The sequence below is a fragment of the Astyanax mexicanus genome, chromosome 6 (assembly GCF_023375975.1).
Source record: "Astyanax mexicanus isolate ESR-SI-001 chromosome 6, AstMex3_surface, whole genome shotgun sequence".
NCBI classification, from domain to species: domain Eukaryota; kingdom Metazoa; phylum Chordata; class Actinopteri; order Characiformes; family Acestrorhamphidae; genus Astyanax; species Astyanax mexicanus.
In genome coordinates this window covers 24,298,084-24,317,980 of record NC_064413.1, presented here as the reverse complement: position 1 = coordinate 24,317,980, position 19,897 = coordinate 24,298,084, and the positions used below count along the sequence as shown (strand labels likewise).

General features: G+C 37.3%; 1 protein-coding gene across 4 annotated transcripts in view; it reads right to left on the bottom strand.

Moving 5' to 3' along the window:
• xylb (xylulokinase homolog (H. influenzae)) overlaps positions 1-19,897 on the bottom strand; it is a 110,333-nt gene that overhangs the window by 71,503 nt on the left and 18,933 nt on the right. For all 4 annotated transcript variants that reach the window (XM_022673875.2, XM_022673876.2, XM_049480278.1 and 1 more), the window contains 4 exons: positions 19,498-19,613; positions 12,701-12,816; positions 12,353-12,426; positions 10,363-10,459 (listed from right to left, as the gene is read on the bottom strand). In XM_022673875.2, coding sequence (XP_022529596.2) covers positions 10,363-10,459; positions 12,353-12,426; positions 12,701-12,816; positions 19,498-19,613 — 403 coding nt within the window. The remainder of the gene's footprint in view (positions 1-10,362; positions 10,460-12,352; positions 12,427-12,700; positions 12,817-19,497; positions 19,614-19,897) is intronic.

The window sequence follows — 19,897 nt, the reverse complement described above, 5'->3', positions numbered from 1 at the left end:
TACAAGGAAATGTCTGTGAAAGAATCTTGGTCAGAAACTGACCACTGATGAAAAACAGACGCGTATGCCAATATAACTGTGAATGATGGAAACATGCCAGAGCCAGCACAGACTGGAGAAGAGCATCTCAGATCTTCTCAAGGCTTCTAGGATCAACCGGAGTGGCCTGGGTTAACCTTCTGCAAAGGCTCAGAGAATAAAGCAACTCCAGGCTGCTCTGAGCAGAAAATGTGAGTGAACAGAAGGAGACAGGGCGGGTAGTGAGGCTAACAAAGCCAGCTCTTCCTGATTATTCCTGCCTTTTCTCTGTGGAAAGCTCCAGTAAGAAGCCTACCGCTGCGTACACAGAGTGACGGAACGATTGAGATCACCCTTATTTGCATTAATCAAATATTTATGAAACCCGCGCTGCTCTCTGCCAAGTGTGTTTGTGTGTGTGTGTGTCTACACATTTACAGCCTTCACAGAACATGCAAAACCCAGAACACCAAACAAGCAAGCAGTGAATAATACCAGGCCACCGCATAATCTCCAGTCCATCATCGTCTGCACTCTTATGAATGAGCATGTCGTCAGCGTTGCATTTTAGCAGAGATGTTGGTGACGCTGCGATACGCAGGCGAACGCTGCAGATATTAAACATGTCATGCTTCAACACTGTCTGTGTCTGTGCTAGCCTTGGCTCTGGCATTTCAAATTAAACCCACCGCAAAGCTCGACAAGCTGAATTCTGTAGTAGATACTGAATATCCAGAGGGAAATAAAACAATAAGCAATAAGCATAAAGCTCAAACCGAGAGGTCTGGTCTTTTGTTACAAATATAAAAAATGAAACATGGAAAATTAAATCTTCTAAGTAAGGTAAAGAAGTCATTTTTGAAAAATACTGGAAGAAAACACATGCTAATGAAATGAACATGATGCCAGGTGTCAGTTTGAGCACTATAAGCAGTGGAACTGGACTCAGTGGAATGATTCAGGTGCTCCATTCAATACAAATTTTTGGCATGAGCTGGAAGTTGAAGGTTGAGATGATGATCATCCAATATTCTGAATTCATTAGCGCTCTTGTTGCTGAATGAAACAAAATCCTATCAACAAGTCTCTAAAATCCAAAAGAAAGTCTTCTCTTGACGGTAGATACAATTAGTCCAGAAAGGATTAGGACAAAATCCATTTTAAGAATCTTGATTTCAAACTAAACAATGAAATAGAAACACATATTCACCTCTTAAATGGAATGTCAACTGGCACACTGATGGTTTATTTCACGTAACGCCCAAAACACACCCATGAAAATAAGTACAAGCCTTTTAAGCGTTTGAGCTGCGCAAGGCCTATTTTTTGCACACGTGATACCAATGACCAGTGTGAAATAGATCGCTTACATAGGGCCCTTAGTCCCCCTTTGGTGAAAAAGTGTAATTGCACATGTGACCATGTGAACAGTATTTTTCTTTAAAATTTATTACAGATTTTTTCCCCAATTTTTTCTCCCAATTTGGCTACCCAATTGTACCCCTTTGTGAGACCCCATCACCAGTGGTGCCTGCAGACGAGCACATGCCTTCTCCGACACATGTAAAGTCAGTCACCCATTTTTTCAAATGGCTAAAGTTATTTGGAGGAAAATGCACCGACTGGGTTGCGATACATCCGCTCACAGACGCCTCGTGCTACCCGGCGCCAACTTTGAGCATGATGGGGAAAGAGCTTTATCTACCCACTCAGAGGGAGCAAGGCAGAGCAAGGTGCTGGCAGCTGATGGCAGAGCTACATGTACGGGATTCGAACCTGCAAACTTACACTCATAGTGGCAGCACATTAGACCGCTGGACCACTCGACACCCCCCCATGAACAGTATGTTTATGTAGACTAATGTAAATTAGTGCTGTGTGAAATTGTGCGCATTTTGTTTATTTATGAAATATTGTGAAAATGTAGCGAGCACTTCCATGCAACATGACTCTGTTTTAAGAATAAATATATGAGACGATGTAGAGATGGCCTTGACAAAACACTGAGAGCACTAATTACAATAGGTTGTAGCCTCCTATCTCAGCAATATTACTGCTTTCTACCACTGCTATAGGCTTTACCAAACTGAGAAGCTGAGAATTTGAAGTCAGATGAAAACACTGAAACACTGAACATTTTGTCTCCAAACGCCACTTATTATACCAGCCACAAAACTTCCAAAATATCCACACAAGTACATCATATCGACTGCTTCACAACCTGTACTGCTCACTGTAGAATCCACTTCATTCTAGGAGCGGATGATGCCACACGCCTGCCAGAGAGCGCCAGCACATGTCGATCTGGAATAATCTGATGGACAGTGCATCAAGATTCAATACTGTCAACTCACACCACAGTTTGAGGAGTAAAAACTGACAGCAATTTGTTATATTGTTTGTGTGCGTTTGTTCACTGCTGTGCTGCAATCAGCTCTAACACAAACTGACATATTGTGTGTGTACTCATCTGTGTGCTCTCTTCATCATTACTGCAATTAATCTTAATGCTTCAGCAACACGTTCGTTTTGACAGTCACACCAATGGAGTGAGCTGGAGTCAATTTTTTTAAAGGAGAGGGGGCATGTGAGAAAGAGAGAAAAAAGAGAGAGAGAGAGAAAAAGAGAGAGAGAGATACACCTGACTGAGTGACCAGTGCAGATCAAAGAGCACGGTGAATAATTTACAGCAACATCAGGCAGAGAGGAAGAATCAATGTCCCTTAACCAAGAGATGGATTTATTGCACATACATTCCATCAGGAGGCCAGAGAGACAGGCTGAAAATAGGGCAGAGGATATGAGGATGAGCACATCTTTTCCTTCACTGCAAATCACAATCATTATCTATGCATCATCATTCAGTCCAGATGCTACGTTTTTATTTCCAGGGACGGGAGAGGGTTACTGTGAAGGGAATGTACACCAATCCACCAGTTTCTTTCTATATTCACTGTCCATTAGCTCTATCAGCTCCACTGACCATATAGGAGTTCTTTGTAGTTCTATAATGACAGACTATAGCCTGTCTGTTTCTCTACATACATTATTATCCTGCTTTCTCCATTTTTTTTCAATGGTCAGGACCCCCTAGCACTACTCATCACTGCAGTGACACTGACCTGGTGGTAGTAGTGTGTTGTAACTGTGTGTTGTGCTAGTAGTACAAGTGGATAAGGCACAGCAGTGCTGCTGGAGTTTTTAAACACTGTGTCCACTGACTGTCCACTCCATTACGCACTCCTACTTAGCTAAGCAATTTGTAGACGTAGACCCTATCCTACACCCTGTGCAAGGCGCGCTGCAATGTGCATTGATATCTTACACCCCACCAACCAACCGTTTAAATAGAACAGATGCTTGTGATTATAGGTACGTTGATAAACGTAGTGGTCTGGAAATGAGGTGTGTTCAGGTTCATTTTCTGGAGTATTGCTATCTTGGCAACAAAAAACACAGGTGCGCCACTGACTGATTAAAAACCCTGACAACAGTCACCCCTTCATTGCTATCTTGGCAATGCAGGCGTGCATTCAACCCCACTCACTACACACACACATACACACACACCCCTGGTCACCACCTTTAAAGTGTGAACAAGCAGGTACATTTCTTTAGTTCATAAGCGCAGCGTCCTAAAAACAACAATTCGTTAGTGCGCATCTGGCTCTCGAAGAGAATGGCGAGTAAAACGCTGATTGGTTTATTTTTCATTATGCCCAAAACACACCCATGATTTATTAAGAGAATCAGCACAAGCCTCTTGCACGTTTCGAGCTGCACTAGGCATACTTTTACTTTTACAATTGTTACGATAGTAAAGACTCACTCACACACCTTCAGATCGTGAAACAGATTGCAAAAATGGCGCTAGATGGTAGATGGCGCTCTCTCTCCACATCACTCCAAAGGGTGATGTGGATCAGCACCAAGAACCGAGTCGCTGCGCTTTCCTCCGAGTACGCTGTGAAGCTTCTCAGCAATGCTGCATCAGCAGCAGCTCAAAAGAGGTGGTGACTGACTTCACAAGTATCAAAGGAGGCATGTGCTAGTCTTCACCTTCCTGGTGTTAGGGCATCACTAGTGATATGGGGATAATGTGATAATGAGTGAGTTGTGTAATTGGTCGTGTAAATTGGGATAAAATGGACTAAAAATGAGAAAAATATATATATAAATACACCAGTCAAACACATGGACTATCTAAATCAACTGTGCTGAATATCATTTGAAAAAATTAATGCACTGGTGAGTTTATTCATTGCAAAGGGTTTCCAGAGTTTTTTAATTTGGTAAAATCAAACAAACTCTTATTGTTTCTAGAGCTGTGTGTTACACATCTGGATTAAAATATCCTATTTATTTTACTTTTAATATATTCCCATGAAGCACATCTGTCACTTTACTTAGTGTACAAAGACACATTAAAATACATAAATTAATATAAGCTATTATAGTATTTAAAAAATATATAAAAGTGGTTAAAATCAATTACAGCATTTTTTGTTAAAGCAGCGCAGTTGAGGTTATTGGTATTGATGAATAACATCTTATGAACACAGCTGATTATGCATTATGATCACAACTCATAATGCATAATGATAAACTTTATGAATACATTATAATGTGTCATGAGTATGTTCATTAAGTCTAATAGATATGACATTCACAGAAATTATTGCCAAAGGCACTGTACAATATTTTAAGAAAAAAAACAGCACTGGTCTGGGATCTGTACTCATAATGAGCTGTGGAATCTAAATCAGCAGTGGGAGACAGTGCATTTTGAATTTAAGCACTGCTGTAAAAAATGACTAGTTATTAAACATGGTGTACAGTCTGTTCGAGAAAGATCTTCTCTCTCTGGAACGGTCATGAGATTTTGATGGACATGTGTAGAACATGTCTGTCCTCGCTGTATTTCTGTATTCATTTCCTAAAGGTACAATATATAATAGAGATGTTTGCGTACACTTGCGCAAGATTTCTCAACCACAGAGTGCATTATTAATAATTATTGATAGCGCGTTAGTGAGCAATACAAAATCCTCCTGTGAGAGGCCAACTGACCTTCAGCCGAGAGAGAGAGCGTGAGAGATATTTCAGCTATCTGTGTCTCCAGCTAAGAGCCCTGCGGCAAGCCCAAATGTCAAAACACCCTGAGCACAAATCAATAGACAAAGTGGCAGTATGAAAAATATATATATATATATATATATATCAAATATCAAAAATGTTTTAAATTCTCACTCCTGTACCTCATGCTGGAGAATTTTTTTTGGAAAGACGTTATTCCCTGATTTCCTGTTACACTATAACGTTTATTGATAGAAATGTGAAGTAAAAATATGGTTTTGGTTGTAGACCACAGTTACACATCTGTATTATAGTAACCAATAATACACTAGCTGAGTTAAGCCAAAAAAGAGATATTTGCATTATAATAATAGATATTAGGGCATATCATTAGCATAACAATTAATTAGCCCCTACCATACATCTTACAAAGCAGATAGGTCAATATATACTGTAGATACACAACAACAAGCATCAACAGTACTGACATTAATGTGAATTAAATTATTGATGAAACATGAAGATATCTTAAATATCATTCCATACATAAATATAAGCACTAAAGCTATTTCAGTAGTTCTATTTATTTAAGAATGAAAGGTTAGTTGTCAAGGATGGGGGTTAAGAGGATTGACTTAAATGCAGGTATATTTTATTGAAACTGAATAGCTATTGAAACTGGAAAACCACTTGGATGAAAAAACAAACAAACCTGATATGAGAACATGCAGCTTACAAGGTATATATTTAATAATTGAAAAAAAAAAAACGCAACAAGGAACACTTACAGGTCTCATTCCATCGTTTTTTCATTAATTTAAATGTCTAGTTGTGGTCTCTAGTATTGAATAGTAATGAATGAATGCAATGTGAGCCATTTTTTGAAAAAAGAAAAAAAAAAGAAATTTAGCCCTGCTGTAGCTCACTGAGTTAGTGGTCTCTGAAGAAGACAGATTTTCGGCTTTTGCTCATGAATATTCATACATGCAAACATATCACCTATCGTATTTCACAAAGAACAAGAAAAAGTGTTTTTAGCAGCAGGAGACCTATAAACAAAGGTGATTATATACACGCTGAGGGTAAGAAACACCTAGGACCAGTAACAAGGGGGCAGGGTAACAAACAAGACAGGTGGGAACACAGATAACAGAGTGGGGCTAAGGCGGAGACAAGACAAAATTCATGAAAATTCAAAAGTCATGTGCTTGAAGAGCACATGGGTAAAAGATAACAAAAAAGGATAAAAGTCAAGACAGGAACAGGAAGGACAGAAAGGAAACACAGAAGACACACAAAGGCTTAAGGTGTGACATTAGTAGTTTTATTATGGCTAGCAAAATATTTTTTCTAAGAACTATCATTTATTGTATGTTATTTTTTTTCCCAATTTACACAGCCAATTACCCAACCCACTCATTAGGACTCCCCCTATCACAAGTGATGCCCCAACACACCAGGAGGGTGAAGACTAGCACATGCCTCTTCCAACACATGTGAAGTCAGCCACCGCCTCTTTTCCAACTGCTGCTCATGCAACATTGTCGAGTAGCATCACAGTGCGCTCTTGGAGGAAAGTGCAGCGACTTGTTTGTGATACACAGGCTCACAGACGGCCTGTGCTGATCCACATCACCCTTTGATATGGAGATATGGAGATAAGGAGAGAGAGCGGCATCTACCCACCCAGAGAGAGCAAATTGTGCTATTTCATGACTTCGGTAGCCGATGGCAAGCTACATGAACAGGATTCGAACTGGCGATCTCCTGATCATAGTGGCAGCGCTTAGCCTGCTTAACCACTCTGAGCCCCCATTATTATTATTTTTATATATATATCTTATTTTACATTTATTATGTGCCAGAATAAATTATGATAAATCACCAGATTGACTGCGATGCATCAGTAACTGAATTAATACTAAAAATAACAAAGATTAACTGCTCTTGTTGTGCAATAAGTCTGAGAAAGAAAAGCTACAGTGGTACAGAGTTACTGCAACACTTAGTGTGGGACTGACTGCCTCCAGTCATTCCACTGTAATTCAAAGAGTCTTCTCAGAGTTGGAGAGATTGAGCTGCTGAGCGGTTCTATATTTTGAAGAGCAAGTGAGTGAGAAAGCAAGATAGATAGATAGATACTACAAGAACAGATAGAGAGAGAGAGAAAAAGAGGGAGAGAGAGAGAGAGAGAGAGAGAGAGCGCTGCAGAAGGGCCAAGCAGTGAGCAGGCTGATAGTCTGAGGAATTTCTCTCAGGCTGGGACGAACTCCCCTCTCTCAGCACCTGATCGCGCTTTAATTAAAGTGTGTTTGTTTCACCGGCTGTCGGCAGCAAGCCTCCCCGCTTGTAATGTAATTACCCTCACTGTGATTTCAGCTTCAACAAAACTGACGGGGAAAGCCCAACACTCAGTAAAATATAATGAGAAGAAAAAGTAACAGCTGTGCTTTACAAGGATTTACAAGGAAAGTCAGAGCAAGAGTAGCAAAACAAACCACTATCGACCAATAATGAAATGTGAAGAGGCAATTTTGTTCAGTGTACTGGTGAAGGTTCTCTGGTGTTTAGTGTTCAGAGACTAAACTGTTTCAAATTTCCCTGCAGAAAGAAACCAGAGCTCTGGAACATAATCAGACTGCAGTGTTCAGGAGCTCTTCCCTCATCTAACTGTCCCTGGGTTCCGTTGTTAAATTTTCGATACTGATACCAGTATGGTACCTTGAATTCGATACTGATACTCAAACTGTACTTTTTTCGATACCTTTTTCTAAATTGTAATGAAAAAAAAAAACACAAGAACGATAATTATTGTCACACAACGGATTTATTTAACAGCCGATATGAGTGATCTCATTCTCATACTGTCACCATGACACTCTACCATATTTTTGGATCTTGTTGGAACAAAAAATAAGCATGATTGTGGCATTTTATTAAGCACAAAATCAACAGGGTTACTTCAACTGTTTAAACTATAAATATTTTTCACGAAGTATATTACTGTATGCATTTCAGTTTCTATAAGTTCTTTTCAAGGAATATCAGCATTAGATTAAATTATCAGCAAAATTTAATTATATTAGTGGTGTCAATTACTTACATTTTTTAAAAATCATTATTAATTTGTTTTTATGCTGGAATTTCCAAGTATTATTGTGAGGGAACAGTAATAATAGTGTAGTGGTTTAAGTCAGGTAGATTAGATATATCTCTGAATAGAGAGAGAGAGAGAGAGAGAGAGAGAGAGAAAGGCGGCACAAGAAAGAGAGAGTGAGTGAGTGGTTGAGAGACAGAAAACGAGCGAGAAAAAAGGAGAGACAGCACGAACGAGAGTGAGTGAGAGAGAGAGTGAGAGATTTCAGCACAGCCTGTGTGGACTATTTGAATGGTCCATGTTTCTGAGCGCACTCTCTGCTTTTGTGTGGCAGGAGGCTGAGTTTCATGCTAATTGTTTTAGCCTTTTCGATACTCGATAGTACTGAGACATTTCAGTCTGTCTTTTTGGTATCGATTTTCGATATTCAGCCTTATGTGCAGTACTTCGTTTTTTTGTGGCGGACAGACAGACAAGACATTTACAGATGGACAGGCATACAAGATACACTATAAGGGGAGGACTATTCAAGCATCTGTTAATTTGTTATTTCTTTCAAAATCAATCGTATACAAAATATAGTTTATATTGCTTTGTTGGAGTAACTGTCTCTACTGTCAGAGAAAGACTTTCTACTAGATTTCAGAGTTCTGATATGAGGATTTGATTGTTCTTAGTGATAAGAGTGTTATTGTTACCAGCCCACCTTATATCCAACTCCCTAACTGATCCCAAAAGTATTGGATAGAGCACAATGTTATATACCCACATGTCTCAAGCCTGGCATTAAGCATGATGCCTATAGGTTTATGTTTATCTGCTTCCGAGAGTTCCATTCTACTAGAAATATTTCTCTAGTAGCACTTTCTGTATGTCATTTCAACATTGAGCAATTGGTGTACTTTAAAGCGTCTGAATTCATTCATTAGAACAGCTGGGTACCACTTTAAAATAAGACAACCTTTATAAATGGTTTAAAAATGGTTTACAATTGGTTTATTAATGGTTACTAATTAGGTTGTAAATGCCTTAAAAATCATTAATAATCAGTTATAACACATAATTAGAAAGGGCAACAATATAGATGGCTGTGGGTTCACTATTTGGCAAACAACAGGTCATTGTTGTCCTTTTTACGTATGTGTTATAACTGATTATTAATGATTTTTAAGGCATTTACAACCTAATTAGAAACTATTAATAAACTAATTGTAATTAACCATTTATATACCCTTTATTAAGGTAGTCTCATTTTAAAGTGGTACAGACATATGATTATTGGTCAGAAAGACAAAACAGAGTTTTGTATTTTGTGTATACTTATTTTGGAGACTTATAGGAGACTGATAGACAGACACACCGACAAGACAATTCCACAGACAGTAAAGACACTGCAACAGAATGAGACATAATCAACAGATGAAAAGAAAGACTGACAGAAAGACAGACAGAAAAGACAGTAGGACAGATAAAAAAATAACTGTTCCACAGGAGGACAGAAACATAGACAAAAAAGAAACATAAACAGACAATGGGGACAGACAGACAGATCAATACAAAGACAGATAGATGAACAGACTTATAAAACAGAACCATACACTGGCAAGTAAGATCCATGGAGACAGACAGGCAAGGGGACACAGACAGATCAGCAACCAGAAGAGACAGACAGAAGGCATATCCACAAACAGACAAACAGAAAGGGGAGACAGATCTACAAATAGATTGAAGACAGACAACATGATTCATAAAGAGACAGATAGGGAAAAAACATGTTCAGATAGATGGATAGAGAGATATAGGTGGGTAAGTATCTAGCTGACCAGCTGACTGGCCGAATAGATGGATAGACAAACAGACAGAGAGAAACAAAAGGGAAGAGCGAAAGAGATCTACAAATAGACAGAAAAAAGATTTAGAAACAGACATGACTCAAAGACATCCACAAACAAGTCAGAAAAAAGTCACAGATAGACAGATATATAGGTAGTTTAAAAGCTTTAAATAAGGTAACAAACAGCTGTGAAACTGCAGGAAAACTGTAGTGTTGTTGAAAGAAAAAGCAGGAAGAAAGATGCGAGAGAGACTACTGCAGCAGAGAGACGACACAAAGAGATAGAGAAACATGAGCGAGAAAATGAGGTTGAGATAAAGTGAGAGTGAACACTTACTGATCTTATAGCCCAGCTTCTGGGCATGCACCCTCTTTGCCAAGAACTGTCCTTCAACCAGAGCTCGAATTTCCACCTCCCGGGTGAAGGTAGCTACCTGTGCAGGGCCCGAGCACAAAGACAGGCTTTAATGCAGGAGAGAAGACTGATTCCCGACTTCACAAAGCTCTCTTTCACTGCCCAGCCGTTCCCACCGATGAGCCGGGCAGCAACGCTGACCTCAGCTCACACTATAAGGCAGCCACAAATCCTACTGTTGATTGAAGCTGCCCTTTCACACTGATCTGAGAGCTGTTTCCAGCTCAGAGTCTGAAAGCGGGCAGGGTTGCAGTAAGGGCAGGGCAGGGCAGGGCGGTCCTAGATCAGTGGTAAAGGGCAACATCTACCCAGCGGTTCACCCACAGTACACCATGCAGAGAACGTATGGACATAACTGGCTGTGAGGAGAATCCTGATGAAAACACTTCTACTACTGAAAGATCTACTGAAATAGAAATCCAAGGAAACTGTTCCTTTAAGAATAACAAGAAGGATCATTTTGGCAACAGCGCACCATGGTGCATTTTGCGAATGACTGGTAGTTGAAAATAGAGATTTGGAATCTCGTGATTACAGTATATTACACAAAATTATTTTAAAATGACATGTTGCCAATGTTGAGCAGTGTACATTAGATTAGCAGTTCTCAGCCCTCTTCACCTCATAGCCCACCTGCTTACAGCTAGAAAACAGAACAACTATAAACAAGACAAACCTAATGTTGTATATAAAATATTTTTTCTCTTTCATTCCTCACATGCTGACATTTGAAAACATGGTATGAACTATATATATATTATATATATAGTTATATATATAATACTTTTATATATGTTATATATATATATATATATATATATATATATATATATATTTTTTTTTTTTTTTTTGCTTTTTTCTGAAGAACAAGTCATCATTCTTTCTTCATTTAAGAGACTTCTGCATCTGTGGTCAGCCAATAATGCCTTAATTTTCTTAGGGCTATTCGACTGAATGTGTGACATTTGCTTGTTGTAACTCTTCCAAATTAAACTTATTTTTTAAAATCTCTTTTTCAACTCTGAATCTAATAACACATGTATTTACCTATTAAATACATCTACTGGTCAAACTCAGGCAGCTTTTCTTCATTTTTTACACGGTTTCTAAACTGAAGTTGGTTACAAAACTCATGTGACATTTAAAAATCATGTTTAAAAGCAAGTCCGCCAATTGACTTTGAAAGTCTTTATTTAAAAGAAAAGGTTGACTGCATGTTCAAATAATTGATATTTATGACTGGCACTCATTAACTCAATAATTTTTATGTGTTGAGTAATAGAATTAGCAAAAGAATAGCATAGAATTAGCAAAAACATGAAAAATAGCTAAATGTTGGCTATGCTTTTTAGATCACTTTAAAACATTTACCGTTAGAATCATTTAAATGTAACAAAACTTAAAGGTTATTGTTTTAAAAAACATTAGCAATAAATAATAACAAAACAGCACACATCTAAAATAGTAAAACCATAAAAAAACGTAAAACAAACTTTTAATCTGTTAAAGTAAATTGTTATAAAGTTGTAAAAAAAATAAACTAAACTAAAACAAGACTAAAACTAATAATAACTAAATGACTAAAATGTGACAAAAAATACTATATATATTATAGTCAAAAGACTAATACTGAAACTAAATGCTTCATGGCCCACTAGTGGTGACCACAGGTTAAGAGACACTGCATTAAAGCACACATTACATTAGCCATAACAATAAAACCACCAGCCCTATATTGCATGATATTCATGCATGTCCACCTCGTGTTTCTTAGTGTTTTTGTTTTTCTTATGTCAAATATGTCGATTTCACATACCCAGTCAATTAAAGCATGCCCATATTGGTCCAAACGCCCTGTATAACATCAGGACAATCCAACAACCAAAATTAAATACACAAAGGAACGACCTACCCATCGGCCATGCTTATCAAATCTGTGAACCCCAACGGCCGGAGGTGTGATCTCCATTGCATCGAAATAAATACCTGAACAAAAAGTAGAAAAAACAGAGAGAAAAAAAAGGCTTAGCATAAAGTTATGGTTGATAATTTTTTAATTCACATATCACCCCTCATTCACTGAGACTCCTTGATGGGACCCTGACAACCCTGTGAAGTGCATGAACACGTCTGACCCAATTTCCCCTTGATTAAGCCAGACACTGATGCACAAACTAAACATGATTATCACTTCAGTGCTGCACTTATTGGTTACTAATGTTTTTACTGTGTAAAGTAAATGGTGTGGAACGACAGTCACCTATATTTCCATTGTTTCCTATAGGAACAGACCTCAGGGCTCTGGAGAAACCTTCCCATGATCCTTCGGCACACTCGTTACGGATCCTCTCCCTAGTCAAAGAGCCATTCTTATAGCTGAAAAGAAGAGGAGGCATCACAGACGACAGGTTAGAAGTGAGGCCATCCAGGTGCACACTAACTAAACATCAGTGAAGGGATACAGTGTGTTTCTATAGGCTTTTATTACCCATTGTCAACAGCCAAGGACCACGAAGTAAAAAAAAAGGGAAATGGGGTAATTTCAAGGGTCATTTGGGTTGGGTTCACGTAAAAGAAAATGAACGACAAGACCATCTTGGCTATTAAAAGGCAGGGGAGGCTAGTGGCTGGCAGTCAAATTGATTTTTCCAGCTGCCAGTCTGGAACAATAAACAGGACTAGAGGTCAAAAGCTAAAAGACATATCTTGATATTAGTGTAGGACTACTAACAACAATCTTACTGAAATACGGCTGAAATTACTTGCTAAAGTCCCATTAATAAATGTACTTTAATTTGGGATAATGGCAAATAAACAGCAAGGAAAAAAGTGAACATAAAACAAATATGTGTACATAATCTCAGTCCCTATCACCCAGCAATTTTTTTAAGGCCCATTAATGTGAGCTGGAATGTCGACTATGTTTAAAAACTTAAATTATGTTTCAGAATATAGAATATTTTAACATTTCTAATTACAATTCTAATACCTAAATATTTTTAAAAAATGAAATGTAAAACCAATTAGTGGCTTAAAAGGGTCATGAAATATCGATAATATTGCATATCATCAAAATCTATTGGTTATCATTACAGACACTACAAATTAAAACACACTAGGGCTGCAACGATTAGTCAATATAATCAACAATGTCGATTATTTAATATTTTCTGTCTTAACGATTAGTCATCGACTAATCGTTAAGACAGAAGCGCAATGGGAGATGGGTAAACGTCTCACTCACACAGTTTACACTCAAGTTAGTCTCTGTCTCCAGAAGTGCCCAAACACAACAGATTACATATTTAATCACTAAATATCAGGACTTTTATCCTTTAAACAACATCATTTTCTTAACAATTCTCACTGTAGAAATTACATGTTGCTAAGAGATTTCAAGCTGTGATACTGTTAAGTTAAATGAGGTGCCCAAACTCAGGCCTAGAAAAGAATATATTTTTATTTTTTAAAATGCACCAAATCTCTTCAGAAAATAGAAAACATGATATTTGTACTTAAATCCCATTATGACTGAAAATTTAATTCAATTTTAACCTAAATAACTTTGGCCTCTGACTTTACCAAAATACTCCAAAACAGAAAGAAAATCAATGCTGACTAAATTTCAGATTATCCACAAGGTCAGTAAAGACCGCTACAGAACAAAGAGGCTTAAAACATGTTGCATGGAGAGAGTACTTCACCATAAAGAAAGAGTGTAGCTATGTGTGGGTGAACTTTAGTGTTGTCTCAGTCAGCAGCTAGTTTTATATTTCTCTACAATCAGTCATTCACACAGCGCTAGAGTGCTGAGCACTACAGTTACTCTGCTGCTTTAATGCCCACACAGCTATAAGACTTACTTCTACAAACATTTTATTCCTATGGAAAGACACATCCTTTTTTTATTTCCTTCTCCAACTACAACTACATAACAGTACATAACAGGAACAAATAACAAACGAAACCAATGCCAATGAAGGCTGTTAGCATTATGAATAACCCAGTCTAAGGGAAAACTGTTATCATTGTGACTAATTAAGGCACACTATCAATGAATGTTTATTTTCTGGTTTATTTTCATACAAAAGGAGCACAGGATTATAAGGCGCACTAAGAGACACTCGTTAGTCACAGGGTGTCGTCATGTTTTCCTTCTAAATCAGCAGGTCTTGCTGCTGGATGGCAGGACCTGTAAAGCTAAGCTATGCAAACAAAACTGTAATTCATAAAAAAACATTTTCTTTAAAAGTCAAACGAGTGTTGGATGTTAATCTAAACAGTTTTTTCTCCTAAAAACTTTTCCTTTGGGTGAGTTAAGTGCTTCCGTTTATTTACAGTAAGCTTAAGATTTCCAGACTTCCAGGCTCTCACTAAGGCCAGGAGCGGCACCATTAGCATTAGCGGCTAACCGCTAGCGAATTTTGAGTGTTTTGGTAAGCCAGGGCGATATTAGATATTATATTGTGGTTCGTCCTACATAGTTGGTTTTAACACAGTAAACACGCAGGCTGCAGGCTGATATACTCACCTCTGAATGGCAAAAGAACTAGCACTTAGCACGGTTAGCAGCTCATGCTAATACTGTTCCAGTCTCGGTGCTGGGGAACTAAACTGAAACTCCTGTATAACTACTGTATATCTGTACTTCAGCAGAATTGCTTTACTGCTCCTTAAAAACTGACTGGTAAAATTCATACATAAGAGGAAAGTTTGAGGATTTTAAGTGCACCTTATAGTGTAAAAAATACAGTAGATTAAAAACAACAAATAATACATAACATCCATTGTTTTTTTTTATTTTATTTGGATTTTATTTCCAAATATCTACATTCAGTTAATATTTTTACGTCTAATTTTTGATTATATATATATTAACAGCATCTGTTACAGACTGATGTACATTGTCCATTTCATGCAGACCTAGTTCAGTTTACTTATACCTTTTCCCCACTGCTCTTCTTGATGTACACCAAAGGGAGCACCTCCACTGACCGATCAGTCATAATTCTGAGGTTTGCAAGCAACTACAGTGACTGGTTTCATCAGAGACAATGTTGAATCCTCTCACAGGGAGGTGGTTGAACAGAAAGTCCTTTGGGGTAATCATAACCTCTTGGAGCTCTTGGAGCTCTCTGTACATTCAAAACTATACAGAAGACAGCGGACTTCAGGAGAAGCCCCCCACTGCTTTCAGACCTCACTTAAATCTCTGATACAACTGTGACGGCTATGAAGTTCTTTAAGTTCCTGAGCACTACAATCACCACAGGGACCTGAAGTGGGAAATCAACAACTCTATCAAAAATAAAAGCCCAGCAGAGGAAGGATGTTCTTCCTGTGTCGGATAAAGAACTTCAACATGCCTCAAGAGATGCTGGTACAACTCAAACACTGTGAGGTCTGTCTTTACTCCTCCCAACACAGTGTGGTTCAACTCCGCCAAATGAGATATTCAAAAACTGCAGCACATCATCAGATCTTCAGAGAAGACCATAAGACCTTCAGAACCTAGACATTTGCAGAGACGACATCTTCACTCTCACAAACAATACATAATAGGAGTGGGACAATATATCGATATGTCGTTACAACCGTATTGTATTGACCGTATCGTATAGATTTGTGGCATTAAATATTGATTTCCTTATGTATTTTATTGAAACATAGGCCCTCTAAACTCTCCCTCTATGATTTGCCTCCCAATTTGACATACTAAAGTTACTGCTTCATTACTCCACATGGTGGCGTTAATCAAATGAACAGGGTTAAAAACTGCTGTAAAGAATATTGGTCTTCAAATTCGGTGAAACTCACATCAATAAATCCATAAATCCTGTTATTTGCTTGTTTATGAATATTTATCCTCTACAATAACACAGATGATGTTAAGTATCATACAGAATATTGTCTTACGATATATAGTATTGCAAAAAAAAAAAAAAAAATGTACAAACAATGAGTATCATATCGTGAGTACATAAGCATTGAAATGGTTCTTTGAGTGGGGAACCGTGTTTGTACAAATGATGTGAGAGTATAGAACATTTATACTCATTCATACTCATACCCAAAAAACATGGGATAGCAGAATAAAAACTGATCATGAGGTGAAAACACACATGAATAGTCTCAAGACAAGAGGAACCATTGAAGAACCAGCTGCTGCAAAATAATGCCTGTGTGTACTGTATATTTACAGGTATGGATGTATGTGTGTGGTAGCTCTCATGTACAAAAGCCTTAGTGTTAGTTCAAGTATGAATGGTTAATTGTTGAATTTAGTGCACGGTGAGCTATTGTGTAACTAATCATACACAAATTCATTGTATGCTAAAAAAATCCTGACAAGTAACTTTTAAAAATGTTTTAAAACTTCCTATGTAAACTGTAGAAAATACTGTCTATGGTGCTGCCACTATGATCATGAGAACACTAGTTTGAATCCCTGTTATGCAGCTTGCCATCAGCTGCCAGAGCCCAGAAAGAGCATAATTGGCCTTGCTCTTTTTGGATGGGTAGATGGCGCTATTTTTCCTTATCCCTCCTAGGGCAATGTCAATCAGCACAAGGCATCTGTGAGCTGATGTATCGGAACCGAGTTGCTGCGCTTTTCTCCGAGCATGCTTCACCCTCCTTGTGTTATGGCATCACCAGTGATGGCAGTGATGGGGGATATATGGGTGGGACAGTTGGCTTATGCCACACAATAGTACTAGTTCTGATCAGATACTGATCGGCACTCCAGCTACCCTAAAAAAGGTATTTTTCGACGCATTATCACTCCTAAAAAAAATGCCAATTTACTGCTACACAGATAAAATCTAGGGTGCATTATACTCCTTTAGCACATACAGGGCATTGAGTCCAGTGACCAAAGCATACCACTCGTATGGCAGCACTCTTCCGTTAAAACAGACACATAGACAGTTTAACATGTGGATACAATTGAGCACCTGAGACAGCAATGTGTGCACCTTAAAGTAGTTGAATTCAGAATATACAAGGAATGTCTATATGCTAGATATTTTACGAATATCTATTTTCATTTATGAGATTTACAGGTATATGAATGCTTTCAGTTCTGTTCTGTTTGAATAGAGCAGTGGATTCTAGAATAATTAAAAATACACTGCTGTGCACTGAACTGTGCACTTTTGTGGAATGAATAAAATACAGCTATAAAGAAAGAATAACAAAAAACATTTACAATGAACTGCCTTTTCTTGCTGAAAGTAGTCATAGGAACCATCAGGCACACTGTGTATATAAAAACACTACAGTATAATGTTTTCATATACACAGAATATGAAACATCAGTATAAGCAGTCATTTATACTTATATGCCATGCCACATGTAATAGGACAGGAACTATTATCATTTCCTATTTTATCATGTCTCAAGTGAAAGAATGCTGGACTGCATTAAATAAGGCTGCAATTTCTGTTACCATCACTTGTCTTACATAGACAATTCAAGCAAGACGCCACCAGTCTCGATCATTACCACCCACTGCGCTGTCCACTGTAGGGGGTAATGTCTTGTTAAATGCACACAAACTTTAGAAATGAAATGTTCTATCAGTCTGGCTCAAACCCCAATTACATTCACATTGACTTGTCATGAGCAGTGTTCAGTTTCAATCACAAGATTCTCTCACAACTTATACAGGTGAGGGGGTTCCCAAGAAACAATTCTTGATCAATTAACATACCACTTTCTTATTGTAGCATATCAGTGTATTTAAAGAGTTGCATGTAATATATTCTTTCATTTAGATAGTTAAAAAAACAATATAACAATGTAAAGATTATTGTTGTTTAATACAGTTTTCAGTTGCTTTATTAAATTATATTTTTGCTTTCCTTAATTTCTTTCTGCTCCTGTAAATTAGTAAGAATTAACTTTCTTATTTGTGAACACAAAAAATAAATATTATGTTTGCAGTGGATGGTAGGGGATAACAGTATCTGCTTCATAGCCCTTCAATGCTAATATAGCCCCAAAAATAACAATTAAAAAAATGCTTTAAAATTAACTGATTTCTATGCTGTGTAAAATGTCAGGATTATGTAAACTAGAAAAATAAAAAATTACATTCATACAAAAAAATACATATTTTTTTGTCTGTAGAAAAGGATTTAAACACATTTACTGAATAAATTGTGTAATCAACAAGATATTTCTGTTTGTCCCCACTTAAAGCCTAAAGAAGGGAGAAGATACTGGTAAACTGACAAACATATCCAGCTCTGGATATGTTTGTCAAAATTAAGAGACCACTTTAGTTTCTGAATCAGTTTCTCTAATTTTGCTATTTATAGGTATATGTTTGAGTAAAATGAACATTGTTGTTTTATTCTATAAACTAGGGACAACATATCTCCCAAATTCCTAATAAAAATATTGTCATTTAAACCATTTATTTGCAGAAAATGAGAAATGGTCAAATTAACTAAAAAAAGCTTTCAGACCTTAAATAATGCTAAGAAAACAAGTTCATAAAGTTGTAAGAGTTCAGAAATCAATATTTGGTGGAATAATCCTGGTTTTTAATCCATTTTAATGCATCTTGGCATGTTCTCCTCCACCAGTCTTACACACTGCTTTTGGATAACTTTATGCCACTCCTGGTGCAAAAATCCAAGCAGTTCAGCTTGGTTTGATGGCTTGTGATCATCCATCTTTCTCTTGATTATATTCCAGAGGTTTTCAATTTGGTCAAATCAAAAAGTGGTCTCTTTTTTTTTCCAGAGCTGTATATTATATTAAACTACCATCAACACATACAGTAATGGGCTTCTCAACATCAAGGATTTCTATATAGACTCATATTTCTTAGAATTGTGGTATTTGTTAAGTCACAGAAACTACTTATTTCTATTTGAATTGCTTTCTTGCAGCATTTTAGTTATTTGATTCAACAACAGGATGTCAGCCTGATTACAGCTGCTTATCAATAAATTCTAGTGTACATCTTTTTTAGTACTTAATAATGTGTTTAAAAGAACCCAGAAATATCATGTACATAGCTGTAAACCTTTAGAACACATTACCAGATCAAGGCCATGTAAGAGTGACAGTCGACAGGGTTGCAGAAGATATGGCCCTCCACTGTCGGTCTCGGCTCCTTGATCCAAAGGAACACGGTATCACTGGTGCCCAAACTCACCTGTCAGAGGAAGAGAGTTGAGCTGATATGAATTCTGCAATCTATTACTTTGCATTATGGACAAAACTGTATGGATAGTCCATGAAACCTTGGAAATTACACTGGAGAACTTTGATTTAACATGATTAAATTATGTTTCTTGGATAATCTGCATACTAAGATTCATTATACCATCCATTATCTCCAGAAACAGTCAAATGGAATTTCTGAGATTGGTCACACTGTTTTCTGCACAAAGTAAAAGATCCGCTTTAAATTATGACCTTGATTAACAAAAAATATAT